This window comes from Opisthorchis viverrini, assembly GCF_000715545.1.
Source record: "Opisthorchis viverrini unplaced genomic scaffold opera_v5_139, whole genome shotgun sequence".
NCBI lineage: Eukaryota > Metazoa > Platyhelminthes > Trematoda > Opisthorchiida > Opisthorchiidae > Opisthorchis > Opisthorchis viverrini.
The window spans coordinates 398,124-420,639 of NW_008751795.1; the positions used below are offsets into that span (position 1 = coordinate 398,124).

The 22,516-nt window shown below is 40.1% G+C and overlaps 1 protein-coding gene across 1 annotated transcript in view; it reads left to right on the forward strand.

The window, feature by feature from the left end:
• T265_14074 (hypothetical protein) overlaps window positions 1-22,516 on the forward strand; it is a gene marked incomplete at both ends in the record, with an annotated part of 103,652 nt that overhangs the window by 14,684 nt on the left and 66,452 nt on the right. The window contains one exon of the mRNA XM_009171917.1: window positions 10,448-10,634. Within this exon, the coding sequence (XP_009170181.1) occupies window positions 10,448-10,634 (187 nt within the window). The remainder of the gene's footprint in view (window positions 1-10,447; window positions 10,635-22,516) is intronic.

Genomic DNA, 22,516 nt, shown 5'->3' on the forward strand with positions numbered 1-22,516 from the left:
TTGGGTAAGTTAATTTTAAAGTGAATAATGTTTGCAACTAAATATTAGACCGTAATGTATAAAATGGGACAGATTTCATTTTGAAATTAAGGCGGAGAATAATAGTCAAAAGGCGTTTTGCCTGAGCAAAAAGTAACAATTTTAAAGTTTGAGGTGCTGACAAAGCTTAAAGCTTTAATTTGGCCTACTTTTGAAAGGCGAGGACCAAACTGAAGCAAATCTGCTTCGTACCAGTCATTCGTGAAATCAAAACTCATGACCTGTGATTTATAAGGTCTATTATTTGAACTGTGAGAACATTGGGGGTGATCACTGACCTGTTTGCTTTAGTAAAATGAGTGGAAGATTTCCCGTACCGGTTTACTCAACTCCTGTAACTGAAAATGTGCCATTTTAACAAACATTTTGGTCCAGTAATGGGATAAGTAGCTTTTTGTTGGAAAGTAGATCCCAAAGTACCAAAATTGTTCACCCAGCCAACCCTGGTTACAAAGTGTTAGATGAAGATGGAGTGAGATATTTCCAAAACAGCACATGTATGTTGTACGGCCGCGCTTAATTTTAGTATGTATTACACATTACAGGAGCACTTTAATGGGATATAGTGCATTGCTTCCCCTGAAGGAAAGGACCCTTTATGGTGTGTACGGGCCCCCCGGGCTGGACGGTAGATGACAGGAAGTATTTCTGTGATTTTTACAGGGGAGGGGGGTGCCACTGTCGGACAACACGTCTCTGGAGAACGGACAATTTTTAAGGCACCCGCTGCTGCAGCATACGTTATGACAGTAAGGAAAGATCACTGTTCACCGCATTTAAGGATTTGTTCCAGCGATTGCAGGTCTTCTTCGAGGCTCGGGTGGGGAGCAAGCTTTAGATGTGGAATAAGCTGAAACACACAGCAAAAAGACCTTGATGAATAAAGTTAGTGCTCTCTGCTCTTGCCGTCTCAACTAGGCATTGCGAGACCGTGCTTCGATATGGTATAAGTTGTCTTCATTGTCAGAGCCATTTTACACTGCCATATTTCATATCCTTATCATATGAAATTTTGTTCTTTTTAACCTTAGTCGAATTGTACTCCATCACGACCTCATATGCGAGAAAATTTCGTGCATGGCAAGTGTGAGGTCCATCATAGTGAAAAAAAACCATACGTCATCTCCAGGTTTGTATATCTGTTTTAAGTGCATCGTCCGCCACTGATAAAAACTTTACGTATTTGACAACACCAGTGAAACGTTCATAGAAAGAAATGTATGAGACGCACCAAGATTTTACTGGATGATACTCACCTAATGACGCTCTGAGAAACTAGCAACACGAAAAAAGATGTATTCCACCCATTGAAGAGATCCAGCCGACTAATTTTGTGCGAAGCAGCACCAAGCAACACCATAAGGCCATTGTCGGGTGCGTGCGTACGCGTGTTGACAATGAACAAATGAGTCATTTTGTAGGTAGTGAAAGTTATTTTTCCACAAGCTTGATTTCGCACTATCTGTCAGTTGATATGAATTTGCTGTGAGGAACACACAAAGCGCGGAAAAAATCGAAGGTTCATCTAATTTTTGTACAAACGTGAGCATTTTGAGGATAGCTGTTGTGAGGTATCATCTTTTTACTCATCATTTGGTTTAATTCTGCACAGAGTGCACGAAAGTGAAGTGATCCAATATAAACCTGAAATGGTTGCGTAATCGTTACACAGTCATATGTCAATCTTTCTTGTATATTTACTGCGGTTTAGGTAACTTGGTGCGTTATAATATCATGATGCCTTTGAATTTTATTTATTAGTTAGTCGTGAAACACATCCACTTGGCCCATACTTTTTTGAAGTTAACCTACACTGCCATTTAATAATCACCTACCTATTCGCCACAGGTTGCCAGCGATGTTTGAGTTAGAACCAGACCTAAGCAGCGAACTAAGGCCTTAACTATAAAAGGTAACGAGCTTTAGTTTTTCTGTAGACAGAACCCCTTAAGCTTGTGTCAAATTCTTCTGTGTCTCAGTAAAGGTATCAGTGATGTTTCAGTTTGAATCCGGGTGTAACGTTTCAGTGCTTAAGTCAGCTATAGCTAGTTTTTGGCCAACTTAATCATCAGCTTGTTTAAAAATACCGCGGTAGTCATCCAGTAGTACACTCAGCTTTTTCATCCAGAAATTATACAAGATGGGAGCATTGAACAGAACCTCTATCAAAATCATCTTTAGTCCGTGTCACCTCCCTGTCGATTCATCCTCCACTCGCCAACTTATCCTCTAGACGAGCTTCCCCTGCTTCAGTTTTATTCACTGGTGACTTGTTCCAAATGTTTGTCTTAACAAACATATCTGCTCACCGCACGGAATTAATCCAGACCTAGCGCGCCAAATCGGTTCATTCTACTAGAACGGAAGCCATAATTATTCCCAGCTAACACAGACATTTCTCATGCGGCGTTTGCAACCGATGTTCAGTATTCACAATACGCCGTTTCGAACAATTGCTTCGACACGAGTGTTATTACGTAACACTCTGTGGCCGGTAGCACCTCTTGTAATGACTACGCCCTATTCATGCAGGATAACCTCATGATACGAGTACCTTTTTATTAGGGCAGTGTCCTCTTCATTTTACCGGGGTTATTCTACAACACAGTTGCTGGTATTTAGCTTGTTTCTCCACTTGTGCACTTCCAATATTAAGACACATTGTGCTGATGTTATAGTTGTACTACGGTCAGTGTGAGTAACTTAAGCGTACTGTAATTAGCACAATACTGAATTTTGTTTATGGGAAATTTCATACTTTTCTCAAGAGCAGAACAAGTGAAACTCGGTTGTTCTCAATACTTTAGTTTTTAGTTGAGAAAACATTACTGTTGTTCGCGATGCCATTTGGGAGTTTTGAAAAAAAAATGTCAGAGCCAGCCATATCAGTGCATTTTGATCAGTCCAATAAGTTTTTAGAATGTCCAGTCTTAGAAAGCAGATTCACTGACATTATTGTCAGATAAAGATTTGCAATTCTCCTAATAAATCATCCAGCCCAAAAAGCAGGCTGGTCAAGACAGGCGGCAAATTTATCTTTGTTCTTGAGCCTATGATTTTTAAAATGTCCATTATTCTTTGAGGTTGGTGTGTCACAAATAATGCGCGTTTGCCGAAAAAAGATAAGAACCGAACACACGATACGCTGCTTTTTTATTCGAAGTTTGGATAACGAGAGTTACTTTTTCTGATATCACGTTCAATTTCAAATTAAATCAGTTTTCACTTTGTGGTGTTCAACTTATGTCAAGAATCTGTGCCAACCAAAGTTGCTCTCCAGTGCATATGGGGCTTTCCCTTTCGAGGACTTCTGCACGATCCAATTCAGCGCTTCCGGGAAGAAGGTACCACGTAGCTAGAGCCCTCTTAGAGGGTTAGGTTGAAATTAATATGTAATGGAACTTCGAAAGGTTAATGTTTGTTCATGGATTGAAAGTATGCAACTACATATCAAACTGCATCAATAAGAGAAAAAGTGGTGTGGTGAAAGTATAAGATAGTTAACTGATGTATTGTATGTGTTTACTTTCGAACGGGTTATCTCAGTCCGTCGTCAGGTAACAGACACCGAGACTTATTATTCATATGCCTCTATTTCCGTTTCATTGCTCTTACATAAATATCGGCCAGACACTCCAGTTGGCAGCCTTACCACTTACCGTGAATGTTGTGAGGATAATTACTGTGAATGAGGACGATTTAACGTCTGTGTCAGAACCCAATTTCGGCTTTCTATTCCCGAGTGTGGTGTAGTGAAGGAAATGAGTTTTATTAAGCAGCGAACAGCTTTACTTGCTGTCCCATGTTCGCTGGCTTACCGGATCAGGCAGCTTGTTTTAGGTATATGAATAATATAGAAGAATAACAGCAAATAATCAGCAAATAATATAATAATAATAAATTATGTACGATTAAACAATGAAACCTCTGCAACACAAAAATATACCCTTAGTTCAGAGAAGTATAATAAAGGAACGATCACAAAGGTTCTCCTGAGAAAATAATTAAGGAGACCTCTAGTTGGTTATTATATTTGCCGTCTTCTATGGACACTTGCTCTGATTTGAATTTTGCCCGTTGTTGAGGAAATGGTTAGGGTTCTTCACTTTTTCGTGATTATAAATGCACCTGTTATCCGTAACACACTGATACAAATATTTAGGTTAGGTTTAACCTAAGAGATTCTTAATTCAATCAGTCAGAGAACATGTTTTTCCCTGATCGTCAGCGCTGGAATCTTTTTGAAGGGCTAAATGTGAGAATTTCCTCAATGGGTACCAATGGCCCTCACAAGTTATCTTTCGAATTAAATGTAATCTTCATCGTCTTAGAAAGTCACACTCAGTTCTTTAATACATTTTAGTATCATGCAAGATATTCCCAAGTTCAAGTAACTTGCCACCAAGAAGCAACAGGAAACTGTCAAAAAGGCTTTTTTTCTGGCGAGTTACGGGCGCTACATGATGACAACCTTAAAATACGATTCAGATTTCAAAATGCGTTTTGTAGGATTTTGTCTTATGCATTTCTTGACTTGTCACGAGAGGCTTACGGGTTGATATACAATGTTCCGCTTTCCCGATCACTTAGATGCCATTTTGCTGCTAATCCCGCATCATTCGACATAAATCTATTGTCCAGTATTTGCAACTCTGACTACAGAGTAAGTAGACGCAATAATATAAACCAGCCAACTCAACGATAATTAAAGTATTATCATTGGATAGATTTGCAAGTTGAATATGTGAAGGGGGAGATTTTTGGAGATGCCTAGAATTCATTCTGTCTTTAGTATAGTTGGAATTACATGGAAGGTTATGATTCTGGATAAGCATGAGTAATGAGTGTCAAGTAACTGACCGAAAACGGAATTGCTGCCTCAATGGCGATGCGTCGGTTTCTTCCGACATAAGGACTTTTGTCTCCGCGGCGCCACGTTACCATTGACTTGAGGAGTACTTTAATATTTTTCTTTACCTACCTAAAGCGGGACATCTACATTCAATGGATTTAGTGAACTGGTGTCCTGGACAGAGACACACTTAGTTGAAGCGAGTCCATTTTAAGACTACTCATGGGGACTTGGCACAGCCAAAACACACCAACTTGCTAACACTATTGTTTGGTTCATTAATTTAAAATAAGTTTGAGTCTCTTAGGCTCCGATTCACTGTGGTTTGTTTAGGAAAACTGTAACACGTTCAAATCAGTAAAATCACCTTCCGTAACTTCAGTCTATGGGGAATTCTTTTCAAGTGCTGTCAACCGTAATTATCAGTAGCAATGGTGTGCAACTGAGTACGTAGACAGGAATCCACGCTTGAAAAATGTTTGCGTTGTTTTCTTGGTCAGCTTATTTCCAGCTTATTTTTATCCCACTCACATCACGCCATTTTGTGTACACATGTTTTGCGATAACGTAAACCATTGATTGATAGAATTATCTAGGAGAGTCACCAAACTTGACGTCAGCTGGATCTACTATGATAACACTGAATATTGTTTCGTCGCTGGAAACTATGCTAGATGTAGGTGGTTTCGGCTAGTTTTTTGTATTTCATCCCCCTTTGTTTGTTCTGCTGCTGATATCACCATTAGAATCAACGGACATCACCCAAAACCGTTCTAATCTGCGATTGCGAATAAACAACGAGACGAGTGAATCCAAAAGTAACTAACCTGTATTTTAACCGTAAAATCCAGATATCTTAGGTCACTCCAGGGGAAATAACTCGTACCTAAAAATTTGCGAAGAATTCGAATCATTGGAGTGAATTCTCAGCTTTTAAAACAATCGTTACCGAAAAGACAAGCCGACAAGGACCACAAATGGTTGACGCAGAAGCAAGTGTGCGCGGCGACTTTGTATATTGTAGTAGGCCCTGATTCAAAGGATTTAAAATCCAATTTTGCTCTTCCTTTTCGTAGAGAGTTAGAAGACTCAACCAGACCACTTGTTCATCAGTGAATCGAGTATTGGTCTCACTCTGTTCAAAAAATACAAAGATTTAGGGAGATTTTATACCTTGCTATTCCCTTTCTCTCTGTAATGTTTTACATATTTTGTATAATCCAACTCCGTAGGTGATGTTTATTCCCTTCTTCTTTCACGGAGTCAGTTGTGGTGGTTTAATCTTTACTCTTCAGCTTTATTTCAGCCTCTGTCTACTCTGTGGTTAAAAATAACCTAACTGTTGGCTAGAGGTTGAATTTAGTTTTTAGCACCACAGTAGTTGATGAAGTGATCCAGATAAGTAGTAGAAGAGCGCGTAAATAGTGGTGATATATTGAGAATATCTTTTAACAATCTTTAGGCCTATCCACCCATAGTCGATCAAACACAGTAGCATCAACAAAGCTAATAATCAACATTTGCAAATCCCCAATCTATTCGGATTACTCCGATCAACTTTGCAGATTTTACATTTCATCTGGTTCGGAGTTTGGATTTCACGATCGATTACACCTATATCAGAGATTAAAATCTTCATAAAAGCATTCTCCTACTGTAAAAATCAGAACAATCGATTGCCTGTTATATGACAGCTTAGTTATCTCTTACCAGATTTTCTAGTTGAAACTGATTCTGATTTATCGCACATTATACCAAAGGTGATGATTAACATACCTATGCCAGTTATAAGAGAAATAAAACCGGACGAGCTCACAAATATAAGGATGCGAATTCGTCCAGAAATCTGGGCGGCGCCGCCATAAACACGTGCGAGCAAATTTCGAGGTGATTTATGTGTTGGTTGTCACTTCTATATACTGTTTTATTCGAATGCCAGTGAACCCGGATTTTGCATAAACCTTGGCCTACAAGATTTTCAGTAGCTCAAAGGATTATCCTGTCTATTTTTTTACTGTCACGGCATTTTAGACATCACATCTTACGCCGATTCAAAAGAAACCAACAATATATTAACGCAGATGTTGGTGGATTAACATATTGCACTTTTTGGACAGTATATTACTTGTCAGATTGAAAATCGTTAGATAATGGGAAACCGAAAAATAATACCCTTTATTTCAGGTTCCTTGAATTTCCGCATTTGTTTTGGAGTTGGGTTTTTGTTTTTGTTTGATAGTTTCTGTGCTGCTGTGTCAGAAACGCAAAATAAAAAAGAATTTTCTCCTCTTCAGCCATTTTAAAGACGCGACCAACCACTAGGCCCTGGTATAGGGCTCTTGATGCACATGTCCGCTTCACTGCATATTGCAGCTTAAAAGTGTTTCATCACTGGGAAATAAGTTTTTTTCACATGTGCACCATCTTATTTCCAGTTGGTTGCTATTCAATACATGAGGACACTTTGTGACGATTATTTGTTGCACTGTAAAATGAGAAACTGAAAAACTCTTTTATTTACTTTTAGCACAGTTGGCATCTTCGTTCAAATTTGTCTAAGAAACAGTCAAGCAAAATGCTTTACACCAAAATCCACGTTCATTAGGTTGTGAAAACTTGGCACAGAAGCAGGAAAGTCATTACCCGTAAATTCAGCTGTGATATTCATTGCCGTCTCCATGGATAAAGACCTCGAGACGGTACACATCACTGGTTAGAGACATTTTCAGACATGGCAAGTTGCACCTTCAGATGAGCTGATGCATCCGTTCTATTGCCTCCAAGGCATAGCTCCTCTCCCAGGCTGTCCAATGATACGTCCACTGACAACCCCGTATTTGCTGATCAATTATATCAGCTACCACCTCTAATGCAGAACAATCAGCCCCACCTAACCGAATCATTGGTAGATGAAGCTGTGGCTGCTAGAACCAATGTACGACAAGTACGCGGTTTCCACATCTGCTGATGATGACGATTAGATCATTTGATTATATTTTCAACAACAGTCCGACGAAAATATCAACACGAAGAAGCGAAAAACCATAAATTCATCTTAATTATGTGTTGGCAAAATGTTTTTGATTATTTTGGATTGAACCACTATTTATCCCAAGTATTTTATATTGAAATGTTCTATGGAAATTCAAAGTTCAAATATGAAATCAGGATATATTCAGCTGCATCAAACTTTTTAAACGCCCTAAAATACTCTGATTTCTTTCAAGGTACAACACATTCTTTTTGGGGGAGGTGTGTTATAGCTGAACCCGACACCATTCTTTGAGAACAAAGTTAAGAATTTTAGCAGTCGTCCTATTATGCTAATGCAACTATGATCAGTAAGAGGTTTTTTGCTTAAATAGTGTCAGCTGTTGTCAATGTACGGAATAAACGCAAACCCCTTTTCCATTTTTTTCAAGAAAAAATTGCACGTGAATCGTAGATCTATTTGAATAACTTGACTGAATACGGGCGTGAAAACAGGATGACTTCTCTAATCTTGCAAACAACATATAACTAGAACACTTGTGTAGATGCGTGCAGATTGAATCATTTTTTCCGAAAATAAATTAGACGTGACCTCTACCCTAGTTTTGCATCCTATTTCAAACTTGATTAGTTTATCCTACCACACTTTGCACTTATCAAGACTTCGACCTGTTGCAACTGACATCAGGAAGAAAAACCTTATTATCGAAAGTTGTGACTCTGAGGCTCATTTTGGGAGGGCACGATGCGGACTACTACTGACTGAGAAGGAAACCACTTACTTCGTCACTGATCTCAAAACATAATTTAAACAAGTTATTCATGAAAACGATTCAGTTAGCTGCTTCATGAAACTCCATGAGTACTAGTAACATAAGACGCGCTGCCGTTAATCCACCTGGAAAACTGAAAACAGAGCCAGGAGAGCAAAATACCATACACAACTGAAAAAGCTAATAAAGATTGGAAATCCACGTGGGGGTTAAGTTTAATCGACCAGACCCGATGTTCCTAGGAAAAGAGCAAGATATCTATATTTTTTTAAAACCGCTAAAGCAAAAACATCTGAGTGTTGTTTCGAAGGTCTGAGGGCTATTAACTAAAAACAAATCCGGTCAAAACCAAGACGGACATAACTTAGTTAGTCTGGCTGTGTATTGCTGACGAACTCACTACTGAGGCAGACTGAGTTCCATGACTTGAAGTTTCTAATCACGCGCGAGCAGAGTGCATATCCTCTAAACAGGTATACCCAGAGTTCCCACGGGCTTTCACTCTATTTGTGTATCCACGTCACTGTCTTTCACTGGCATGTTTAGCACGTAACATTATTCGGTAGACGGTCTGCTGTATGCCACAGAAAACATGTTACTAATGGCGCTGCAGATTGACCAGACCTTTTTTACAATTGTTTGTATGGGCCTCTCCCATGCTCGTTTCTAGGCATGATCCCGTAACACCACAAAGATGTATCTCATCTGATACATAGGTTGTTATAACTTGAAGAACATTGCTTGTACGTCGACGGTGCATGCACTAACTTCATCTGTTACAGTGCAGGTAAGGGTTGTGCTGCTACGAAGGTAAGTAAGCTTACCAACCAACTCAATCACTCTGAAATTAACATGTAACACAATGAATCGGGAAATCTTGAGACACGTCTGAACATTAAACAAGCAAGTTACTTACAAAAGTAAAGGACTCTCCTGAATATCCCACCTAGATCAGTTTGACGTTTCGCCAAACAGCAGACTAATGAAATCCAAACAATACAGTTCCACTATTCTCTCTCCATATGTGATTTAGGTACCCAAATCCATTCCAAAACGAACTTAAATGATGCGTGGCACAAGTTTCCTGGTTACCAGAAATCAGTGAGAGAAAACACAAAACAGCAGCTCCATAAACGCATGTTGATTGTTAATAAAACGATCTAAAGTGTTCAGGTTCCTACCCTCAAACAACTCTCGGGGAGAATCATATTGATAACTGTACTGTTAGTTTGTCTACGTGTCTTGCACTCAGCTAATACTGACTGAATCCGACCATAACGCCTTTGAAGTTTCACGCAATAGTTAGTTTTTGGTTGAGCATCCAACTAAGTACTAAAACCAACCCTCTGTAGGCAGCATGTCATGAACAAAATGCGTTGCAACCATCTAGTCTTAATAATGCGTTTGGAACAGAATACGAACCCCGACTAAACTGTGTTCAGTTGAGCTAATGATACCAGAATCTTCCGGTCGTAAACCAGTCTTATGTGTTCCGTCTTCTGATCATGAAAGTAAGGTAGAAGGATAGCTCTGTATCATTGACCAGCATCTCCTTCTTATTACTCCACTAGAGCGCCATTAGTGGTTTTCTGGAACCTTGTGCATTTTATTCTGTTGTAAATGCTCGTTACTTATACTCTCATTGGTCATTGACGAATCTATGTTTTAGTGCTCAAATAGCTGGAATAAGAATCAGTGCTAGTTTTGATCATTCTTATTTTGTCGCATCATACATGTTAAACCGGGAAGGAGTTCATTTAACATACGTTTCCGCTGACTTATTTGTACACAGATTCGCATACGCGGTTTGAATCTCACCATTTGGCCCGAACAGTTGCTCAGTGGAGATGTGAACAAATCGGACTCCAACAACGCAGCTGTAATCAGCTGCCTGGCTGACTCCAAAGACGGACGGAATAGCCGGCATCATGTCCTCTTTCGCGCTGAAAATTGCGACCAATCATCAGACGAAGATCAGCGTAAGTAGACGCAGGCTTCATTTTTTCCAAATGCAAATTTCATGAATATTTCGCATGTTAGTTGGGTGCCTGGGTTTGACACATTTGGCATTTTAACCATCTGTTCAGACTTAATTTGTCTTATGGAATCTTCTACTATGCATCTATGTCGAAAAGCTACACCAGTTGAAAGCAATTATGTGATTTACTAAAATACAAAAAATATGCGGGGTCGGCAGAAACTGTTGTTGCTTGTGGGATATCTTGGGATATCAGATGCAGAAATATCACAGAAACACTGTACCACTGGTCAGTGAAATGAACTGACGGTCACTTTTGTTCAACAGTTACAAGAAACTAACAAAACTCCACATGTAATGAAGGGTGGTTAGGGGTTAAAGTCATTCTCAACTATAATCACACCATGGATTGATGTTTGTCTTATTAGAAAATGTCTCGGAGATTGACTTCTGTTCCCATAGTACCAAGAAAGTGTTCAGATTTGTATGGGAGTTGTTTGAAATGGGATTAGGAGGTTTAACTCGGACGGCTGGGATCTGCTTCCCCTTGAAGGCCTCGTGTGCCAAATAAACGCTTGATAAGCAAACGTCTCCCAACCAGCAAGACGACTCACATAGTTTGTTGTGAATTCACCAGGAAACTGTAAGATTTCCAGTTCGGTTGGATGATGGACTGATGAGTTGAACAGGAGGGGCTTCTAGATTATTCTGATATTCAGCAGATTTCCAAGTGGTTCCGTTTATTATTCACTCATGTTTTTAATCTGTAACCGTTAGTTCTGCACCCCTGATCAAAGTGTGAGTTGTTAGTATGCGAATTCTCAATTTTCTTTGTGTTAATATTCTATTCATGATACGATATCCCCGGCAGATAAAGAGGACCGGTCTCTCCTGCACCTCTGACCATAGAACTAACCACCATTTCTCTTTCGGAGACGCATGTTCATGGTTTACGTTTACACGGTAGCAAGTTCTTAGAGGCAAATTCCTTCTACCGGCTTTACCATAGTTCTACCATTGCTGACCTTACAAAGCTTGCACATGAAAAAAATACTATCCACGACGTTAATGTTTCCATAAATGGAAAAAACATTTCCGGAAATCTCCCCACATTATCTAGCAGCTGAACTCATCTGAGCACCTCTTCCTGTGTTGAAAGTCCCTTTGGAAAGCATGTCTTCAAATGAGCTGTAAAAATTGGTCAACTCCATAACCATCTCAATTATTCTTATGAAATCCTGTAAGTAAAATGTTAAAATATTTCTCAGTTGACAGCACTTGTTACGTTCTCGAGATTTCCAAACCAAGTCTAAGTGGCGAAGACGGCAATTACTTGATTAGCTTTGCTTACTTCAATCATTTTAAATAAAAGTAACGCCTATTGCACGGCGGTCAAGTAAATACCTTATGCTAAGACTTATTACAGGATATAAATCCAATTTGCATCACAATGTTTTTACGCGTGATTCAAAACTCGGTTTACCAAGCATCATAAGCTATCCTAGATAGAGAACTTTAACGTGACCTAACTATAAGACCCAAGTTTGAGAAAAGTTGACCACTTTATCTACTATCAGGTTGTTACACTGTGTTTCAAGTTCAACCCACGTTCACTAGAGAGTCTTTACTGAATCTCAGGACGTCCACAAAAGAGACCACTAGACCAGAACCATAAAGGCATCCAAGGCTCTCCAAATTTATCCACTCCGAAATGTAGAAGCAGTGGTTTCACTTGCAAAAACAAAATACCGTGCTGGGTATCTTCCAGAAATAACATACATACATTTGAATGGATAAAATGAAAAATTCACGTCATTGCCATGTGGCCCCATCTACCTTCAGTTGCTGCGAACGGGACAAGGCGCAGCGTCATTTGCATACAAACTTTTCAGGACAAAGAAAGAAACATAATATCGAATTCAAAGAAGGGGGAACATAGAGGTGAAGATAGCAACTGGAAAGTCATATTTATGTTTCTTTCACTAAATTCTGCTGAACGAATGATGTCAAAAGTTTCCTTATGTGTTGAGGCAAATCCCTGCCCGAACCCAAGAGACACAAGAACTGCCGAGCTGCCAGCGTGGTATATGAGTTGTTCAAGATATTTCCTGATCGATTAGTGGATTACATCTTACAATCAGATTACTCTTGAATAAACCAAACATCCAATTTCTAATGCACCAACTATCTCCTAGTTTTTAACTTCTGCTAACCACTAAATCCGGCAAGAGTGACCATCATGAGCGCTAAATTCACTGCCAAATTGCATGAGAGCGTTTGGGTATCCGTCAAAGAGATAACATGTCAGCTTCCTTCTGTGCTTTTCAGTGACCCTCGCGCTCTGCAGTTTTCCTTGAGGTCAGATAGATTCTATGATTTTGGTCTCGGTTGGTTGTTTCGATGAATATCGTACACATTAGCACTTAGTAACACATGTACAGCCTGCCGTCTACCATTTGGACCAATCTGTCTCGCTTCTTTTATTGAAAATGAATGCGCACAAAATACGGTTCTCCTGGCTGACAGATATGACGCGATGACTGCTCTGAGTACTTGACACTCGCAAATGATTAACCAAGAGAGTATTTCGAGAAAAACTTATCGCGTAGTAGAACTGCTGAAAAATTTCTCCTTGAACAAAGCTGTGCGCGTAAATTGTGACTGTATTACTTTCTTGGCGTACTTCTGTAAGGCAGGGCCTTTGAAGGTTTTGATATATCTGCTTGCTGCATATATGATTGAAATACCTTGGGAAAACACAGTGTTCTATGACTGTATTAGAAACTGCCGCCAATATAATCAGTGCTTCTACAATTTTCAATAATGACAGTGACGACAACCTTTCAACTGTGTCTGCTTCTATGGCCCTTAAAAGAATCACACTCTCTAACTAGAGAGGACTACTGAAGAATTGGTTAACAACAGTTGTGGCTAAAATTGATTTTTTTGACTCCATGTAGTCTGTATGATCGAGACATAGAGCAAGATTGCAGAAATGCTACCGTCTGGTCATAGAGAAAGCCGCAGTCTATGGGGAGTAGGAATTAAGGTCGTCTCAGGAAATATGTCGGCCTTCATTAGGGGAAGTTAACAAAATACTGGTATGAAGTAAGTTTTAGGAGGTCCGCGACTTAAACTAGTGTTGGCAATTAAGTTACTTGGGTTTGTTCTTCTTCCTGATTGTGAACGGTCTTGGTATCCCCAATCCTTTCTGGTTTTGCCTTTTTTTACTTTGAAGTATAGCTTTGGGGTCCATCTAGTGTAGTTGTTGACTACTTTGTTCACCGTGCTTTGCAGTTTTTTTATTTAAATGTTTGGGTAATGAGTGACCTATCTTCGTCAGTGTGTCGCTGAGTAGTTGTGACTTGTAGTCTGGCGTTGGCCAAAACACCACAAACTACAACATGTGGCCACCCAACTACGCACAGGTGATCTCAAATGGACTGATGGCCGATCCTTTGAAAAAACGACTGCCGAGGGTAGCTAAACATTGGTTCCAGTTGTGTTGATATGGTAATCCATGTAACTTTCATAGGTCGTCAATGCTCCTAAAACTGATCTGGAGCTCATTTATCTCCAGTGTTGAATGTTTACTAGATTTAAAATATCCTTCTTTCTAAATCCATCTGATAGACTGAAATCCTGCTCCTCCTGTGGAACAACTCAAATAAACCCATTATTTCAGATTCCTTTAAAAGTAGGAAAAATGAACTCGTAAGCGTCCGAAATTTCGTCTTAATCAGCTCCTGTGAATTTGAGAAACGCTTCTCGTATAACGGGACGACGAATGATGGTCAAATAATTCATAGCATTGCCAAGGACGTTATTGATAAATTGTTTACGCTGAGTTTTCCAGACAAAATCAGAATAAAGCTTGTCACAGTTTCTGAGGTTAGCATTTTATTCTGATGCCCTAATGAAATGGCAAGTAAATTGATCGAGGATGTTTCAGTGTCTCGTGCGACATTGTTTGACCTTGCACAAAGTGGCTTCAATTTTTACTTCTGTTGACAAACACTAGTGCTAAAGATCACATTCTCCACCCGCATATGGTTGAGTAACCTAAAACCGGGATTTAGTTAGCCTCCTAGATTGAATTTCAGATAGACCTCACGTGTCAACAAGACTTAGGTAGAGATCGCTCAATGTATGAAATTACCCCAACGAGAGACTCCGTTCGTGTGTGAACATGCAGAATATTTGGTTCACTCCCCTCGTATCATCAGTAAGTTCCGCCGCATAAATGTGCTCCCCTGGTCAGACACCCAGCTTATATCCCAAAAGCACATCACCACAGCTCTTATACAAAGACGCAGACTTTTATTTAGCAAAATTGAGTAAGTGACTATTCTGGAACAAGAATAACGAAGCGGTAATCCTCAGAAGTGAATCGAAATGACGGATGAAGCATACGTAACAGAAAGCCATCTAAATCTGTCTAGATTAAAACGTGTCATCGCGTCATCTTTTTACTCTGTTCCCGTCCATTTTCGGCATTTGGTGATCTCAAAGCCGGTTAATTGAGGTTTCATTTTTATTCAGCCTGGAACAGATTGGAATAAGTGTGGGCAACCTGAATGGTCCCATAATTTTGTCGCATGCCTTTTTGTCATAGTTGTTGGCGCCTAATGCTACGTTCAATCGGAGGACATTTCCGCGGAGTTTTAATTTCAATGATAGCGTACTGCGCAGACCAAAAGCCGTAATAGTTCCTCACTGGTTCCACTATTGAAATTTTGCAGAATATTTCAAAGAAACAAAGAGGGTTTAACTGATGACGCAAATCAGAGTTCAGCTGGGTTCGTTGGGCGCATCTCACCTCATATATTGATTGAACACAGAAGGCGTGCTTACATTCGTTTATTTTATTTCAACAGATTAGTTGCTCATGAAATCCCAGTGAAATTGAAAAACGTCACATAAATCCATTGCCCGCAACCAGATAGACTGAGCTAGTGAATTGGTGCCAAACGCCCTAACATGAGCTAGCTTAACTTTTAAGGCTCTCGAGCTTAACTACTTCATCGCTATTCAGTCGTCCAGTGTACTTTCGCCTAACTCAATTTTCTGTTAACGATTGGTATGTAATGTGAAGCTGCAATGGTCAGGTAGGACATCTCGGATGACTGCAGTATTTTTCTGTAATCTTGAGGAATGGGCCGCGTGAGACAGAACTCGGCTAGTACCACAGACCTTGTGCTTCTGTGGAAGGTGGATATGGATTTCTCACGGAATCGTACATAAAACATTGTTGGAATGATGCTGCTACAAAGAAAGCAGTGAATGATTTACGTCAACAATACCACAGCGATTTCATGACGATGACCTGGTGGCAAGCACAGGTGATAGGGTGGTAATGAAAAGTGCAGCTTGGAAGTGATTTTTGCTTGCTAGTCAGTATGCCAGGTAATCTGGTGGAAATACACCAAAGTAAGGGAGAACCGGCTGTCTAGATAAGTATATAGTGGCCTGAGCTACAAGGTAACACTGGTCGACATCGACGATCACACTGGAATTAAATACGTATTGTTGGTTTCTGATGCAAAGTTTCCTATCAATCTGACAAGGAAGCTGCCAGCATTTTTTCTAAGAAATACTTTGAGTAAGGTAAGCTAAAATCCTGATTCGTGATACCTTCCCTTGCTTAAAACACCGTCTCAATTCAGTAGGATAAATGTTTACTTTACTTTCTGTGGTCCATGATTGTGGGCGTTTGATTTAACAGAGCATCTCATGTGATGGCGTCAGGCTTCTTAATGGGTGCGATTAAGTTAGCTCTGCTTTAATGTTGTCTTCTGGATGATGCGCACTGCCTTGAACACTAGCGGTTCAGTCNTCAGTCGCGATAGCACTATCTTTGGTGCACTTTCAAAATCGAAAATACACTAGAATCAGTGGATTACTACAATGTGACATTAGTAAGTTTTATAGCAATGGATTGTACCGGGACTTCGTGATGTACGCATAGAAATTCATTAGGACTATTTCAAAGGCCGGGAAAATGCTGCCTAACTCCCTTCTAAATGGAAACCCTTCCATGCATCCTATAATGGTTTTTTTGTCCGTTTTCTATCTGATATCACCTTAGTCTACGTCAAATTACATGAATAGTTCATTCCGTCATTGTTGAAAATAGCATCTGTTTGAATTTGAGTTTAAAAGCAGTGGATACATTTTATTTTGGGCTTCCTAATTTCTCTACTATGACACTATCACCAGAAATACTGGATGGACTTCTATGATCGGAAATAAAATGTGCGGACACGCATCAGTTGGTAGAGTGATCATATGTTACACTGTACGGCATTGAGTACACTGTAATCGGTTACCTCTTTGAACATGCAATCTTGCCTTAGCTTCCGGAAAAAAACAGTATATCAAAAGGTTTTGGCTGTCTACTTGACATTTAGAGCTTTCAAATTGTCCCAACCTAAGCCATACATGTTCGTTATAGACAAATAAGGAAACATTTCGCAGTGCCGTTCCGACAGTTGGTTGAAGGTAACAAAACGACACATGTTTGTGGGCTACTGTACATTGAAGTCAAATTTCCCAGACGGGGAACGTGACATCTGTTAACTGACTAACGATAAAAGCACTAAATACTAACAACAGTAAAGAGCTTTATTTTTTTGTAAGTTCAACTTCCGAATACTTTCTCGCCGATCGAATTGCTTGCGAATTTGTTAATGTATGCAAACAGTAGAGTTACAGCGGAATAGTTCAGGCTTTTTAATGTGCTTTCTTGTGCTTTGCACGGTGGAATTAGTTTAACGGCTCATTTATAAAATCCATTTCTGCATGTTTAACCCTGTTTGGGACCCATTATTTAGGTGCATTTTTAATTAATTAACAAGCCAATTACCAATTTTATATACGTAGTATTTTGGAATTTTTTGCAATAAAAGTTTCGTTCAAACCAGTTTCAAACGAATGCTTCTTGTGTGATCTGCTTTTACTGACTATGCAGTAGCTGGATACAGCTTACTTATGAATGATGCTAGTCTTGAATTCGCTATACAGAATCAAAAGCAGATGTGCTGAAAAACTTTGGTGAGGCTACGGATTTTGTTTGCTCAAACAGGGCACGGTCTACTGTCTGACTAAACAGTAAACAGCGGCGCATTTACAAGGTCATTGGACGAATACGCAATGTCCATTTAGGTGACGAGTTTATAGAATACCTTCAAAACCGAACACAAACCTAGGTCGATCTCTAGAAGCTTATCTCTACAGTCTGTTCCACTACCTCGTATATATATATATATACATATATATATGGTTGACGGTATCCATCGACACATCAATAATAAAATCGATGTAAGGGGGACTAGTTAGGGGGGAGTGATGTGTCATTATCCGGGCAGGTGTGACACGTTGTCTGTACACAAAGTATGCATGCAAAGCCCAGTTCCCTGATGTGGATTATACCGGCCTCTGTGAAGAAAGAAGTGCGATTCAAAAAAAGAATTTGGTATAATGACTTTTGCTGTGGCGTGAGGTTTATGGTAATTTGCAACAGAAATTTTATCCTGCCGATAAAGCCAAACTACGCTGAAAATCCGAGAAGTATTGTTAAACATTTTACTTTTATTTGGGATCATCAGCAGTGCGCATCTCATCAAACTCGGAGCTTCGAACTTTCAACTTCCCGGTCGGTGTTTTTACCATCTAACCGTTCGGTTACAGGCGGCTGACTAGAAGTGTGATTAGTTATCGACTTAGTCCTCTTGATCATAAGTGTACACAATTTTCTGAAGATGTCTAATAATGCGTGCGCACGGTATCAATTAAATGGAAAACGGTCTGCCCACGTGGGTGGCTGTCTCCCTTACATACAATCCAAATATCCTGAGACGTACAAGCTAAAACTTTCCGCGTCTTTCAGATAACATATTTGTCTCAAAAGAACCGGCAGACTTCGTAAGTTCATATCAAAATGGCTTATATGCGAGGGGATCATCAGGCGCATCTCATCAAACTCGGAGCTTCGAACTTTCAACTTCCCGGTCGGTGTTTTTACCATCTAACCGTTCGGTTACAGGCGGCTGACTAGAAGTGTGATTAGTTATCGACTTAGTCCTCTTGATCATAAGTGTACACAATTTTCTGAAGATGTCTAATAATGCGTGCGCACGGTATCAATTAAATGGAAAACGGTCTGCCCACGTGGGTGGCTGTCTCCCTTACATACAATCCAAATATCCTGAGACGTACAAGCTAAAACTTTCCGCGTCTTTCAGATAACATATTTGTCTCAAAAGAACCGGCAGACTTCGTAAGTTCATATCAAAATGGCTTATATGCGAGGTCTATTCTCTAACCCTTGGTTGACGTTGGGATGAATAATGAAGACTGGTTTTACATATGCAACATTAAACTTTCCGACAAGTGTCGTTACACCCTTTGCGTCATCAGTTCACTGATGACGCCATTTTTAAAGAAAATCGGAGTTAGTGTAGCTTGGAGTAATTTGTTTTGCGCTGTGGAGCGTTGCTACCGGCTATCAGCATCGGCAGCATTGAGCAAATACCTCGCAAGTTTGGTATTCAAGTGTGATTCCACCTGAAACCTCACAGTAGATGCCTTTGTTCAGAGAAGTAACGTGAATCCTGCAATATCAGGAAGCAGACTGAAACCTCTGATCCTAATTCGTACAGTGTGACTTTCGACACCCATAATCAATATTACGAACAGATTAAATGCATATTGTTTAACATGAAATTCAGAGATATTATTGAGCTGATAGAGCGAACTTTAAACTCCACAGCTAAATGAATCTACTACGTCATCAAACTCATTGTCATTTGCAAGTAAAACAGAAATCCGGTTTCTGAAATCACATTTCTAACTACCCCAGTACGCGACACCCAATCTGATTTGCAGTTTTACATGTGAGCGCTCGGCCGCTTACCCTGACGGGACTGAGTAGTGAGCGGTACGCGTGGATTTGGTTCCGTTTTTTCATTGTTGTGGAATTGCAAAACAGTCTTCCATTATTCCTCCTGGGTATTGTGTCTAATGTTCTTTTTTCACTAGTCTAATATGGGCCTTTCTACTTGCCAAATTTTAGAAATTTATGTTGTCGTCAGGAAATGGACCCAGCTCCCTTCCATACACTTCTTGTTGCAAAATTACTGTGCAAAATTCATTTCTTGTTTCTTTAACAAGGAGGAGGTTTACTTGCTTTTCAACTTCTGTTTGAAAGCGCGCCATTGCATTCCGATTCAGCTAGTTAATACTGACTTTCATCCTTTTTGGGGAACCAGTATTTAAACTTAGTTTTGGTTACCAGGCGATGGTTATTCGGATATAAGTCAGAAAACAAGTACGATTGCAAAGCCTGTCGGCTGTGTTTTATTCAATGCTACCTCCAACAAAATGTGCATACGTCCGTTAAAATAGCCCGGGAATTTGGGTTGTGATTTCTGCTTGTCCTCTGGCTTCCAGAGTCGTGACGTTTCCTTTTATGCAAGCGAATCTTACACCTTTCTGAAATAGTCCGGGAGCTATACAATTATTCTCGCTCCAAGCGTCAACACAAACAATAGGCCGCCGACTATCAAACAAACAGTCGAACTTGACGCTTGGCACGCAGAGTTATTTTGTTGGGGTAGTGAGCCCCATTTATCATCGTCTCTCGACAATTATGGACGTTGTGAACTGTGAAGATTCACATGATTTGAACAAGGCTTCCAACCTATTCGCTACCCGCTTCACTCCCTGCTTCTCCTTTTCGTGGTTAAAATTATATGGTTACCAACCAATGAGGGTAAAACGTTCATCGGGAGTTCTTTTCGAAACATGCAAACGAAGCTCTCAGGCTGGTAGCGGTGTTTAACAGAAATGCCGGGGTATATCAATAGGAGGCCTTTGACGCCTTTTTCTCACACAAATACAACAGTGGACATGTTGAACGGAATGCTTTGTAGTAGAACAAAAACCATCATTGTCTGAGTTTTTACATGAATTGCTGGGTGTGACATGATTGACGGCGCTGAACCACTTTTTCATAATTAACCACTGTTTCATGTAACTCATAACCCCTGGGGCGTTTGCGCCGGCCACGTCTGAAGCCAACAGTTTGGACATTTGTATAGGCGTTTTTAGCCTAAAACGCAAGAACGGATGATCATTTTGTGAATTGGATTCCTTTCTGACTTCATATGATCACAAGCACTCATAGCGGTCTTCGAAAAAAAACTAGCCGATGGTTTTTGATTAGGTAAACATAGATTAGTTGTCGAGCCATGTATTCATGGACAAGTGTGTTGGACTTTGCCCCTCCCCCCACGCCCCTTGAAATCGGCCGACAAACCTTTTTGCCTGGTCATTGGACTGAAAATGATATATCGCACCAAAGACGTGATCAACGGCCAATGGCTTTCAAACCTGACTGATTTCGGCCATACTGACATGTGGACCGTTATCTGAAAACAAAATTACTGGGCGTGCCAAATTGCGAAAACACATGTCTGAGAAGCGGAATATTTTAGACAGCAAATAAGAATATGCGTTCACATTTACAAGAAAATATTGCGTGCAATTTTTTTCAAAGAAATTTATGTGAGGTTTTTTCTACGATGTGTATGAAACTGGTCATGAATATGTCTCGAACTCCATTTGGACCTCAGAAGTACGAGCATAATTTTAAAACCTTCTAGCCAGATGTTCCATATGTGGAGGCAGTGTGATCGCCGAAAGCCGTCGCTTTCAACTGTGCAATGTATGAACAAAATGTCGGCGTTCCGGAACTTGTTTCCGCATGTACCGTGAAATCAAAGCCTTTTATAAAACCTTAGATAAATACCCATCCTTCCGACTGCGTTATGCCTGATCCAAAATCGTGCGTGATTCTCCTATTTGTTATGCTGCGACCACACACTGCACATTTGGACAATACATTCCTCAAAAATAGAGTCAGATTAGGCTGACGGCCATCTTGTAAGAAATGTAACAAAAGTGTGAGAGGAATTACAACATTGGGTCCACTTTTGAGATTACAAGCTTCCCTTTGGATACATTACTGATCACGTTTCACATTTAATCGAATTTTTTTGGTTGCATCCACCAGAACACACCCTTGTAACCAGCAAGTGGAGTAATTCAGTAATACGGGCTATTCGCTATGAGCGAGGTCAAAAACAGATAGGGGCGGTTGAAGTTCCACACGAATAATTGATTCTCTTCCATGTCACATGTTCTTCAAACCATTTCAAGTCATACGGACAGAGCTTGATCTTTCTTTCCCAATCCGATTTTAATTTTGCAACGAATCAGAAGGCCCAAGAAAGGCGTAACAGACTGAATGTTGTTCTTGGGCTGACAACGAAACAAGGGATTGAAGGCAGGGATATTATTCTCACAAGTGTGTTCCATTTGAACAGCAACTAATTTTGGATTTTTTTATCAATATCAAATAGGAGAGCTGGGGTTAAACTACTTTTGATGACCATAAATCACTTGCTGACCCGCAACGAGTGTAATATGTATTGTTTCAATCGAGATTTAGTCCTGCGATATCAGTATATGCTGAAAAGTTGAGGAGCACACTATCATTTTATTCCGTTCGCAAACGTCCTGCGCATCACGTGAATCCCTGGGAAATTTGAACCTACGCCCACCCGGCTAGTAGTCGAACACTGAACCGTCCTTGACATATATCGCCATCCATATTTCAATCCAAGGGTCACACCACGTGGTCACTGCTGCTACATTTGAGGTATCCGTGGTTTAGCCTCGAACTAGCTTTGATCTAGTGGGGTTCAACCGTTCTGGACGTTCGTGAAATGCGCACTGCTGATGATTTGCGGTAGTGGTGAGAAAGGTCTACAGTGCTTCTCGGCGTTTGAGCAACATGTGATCTCGCGTATATGGCAGAAC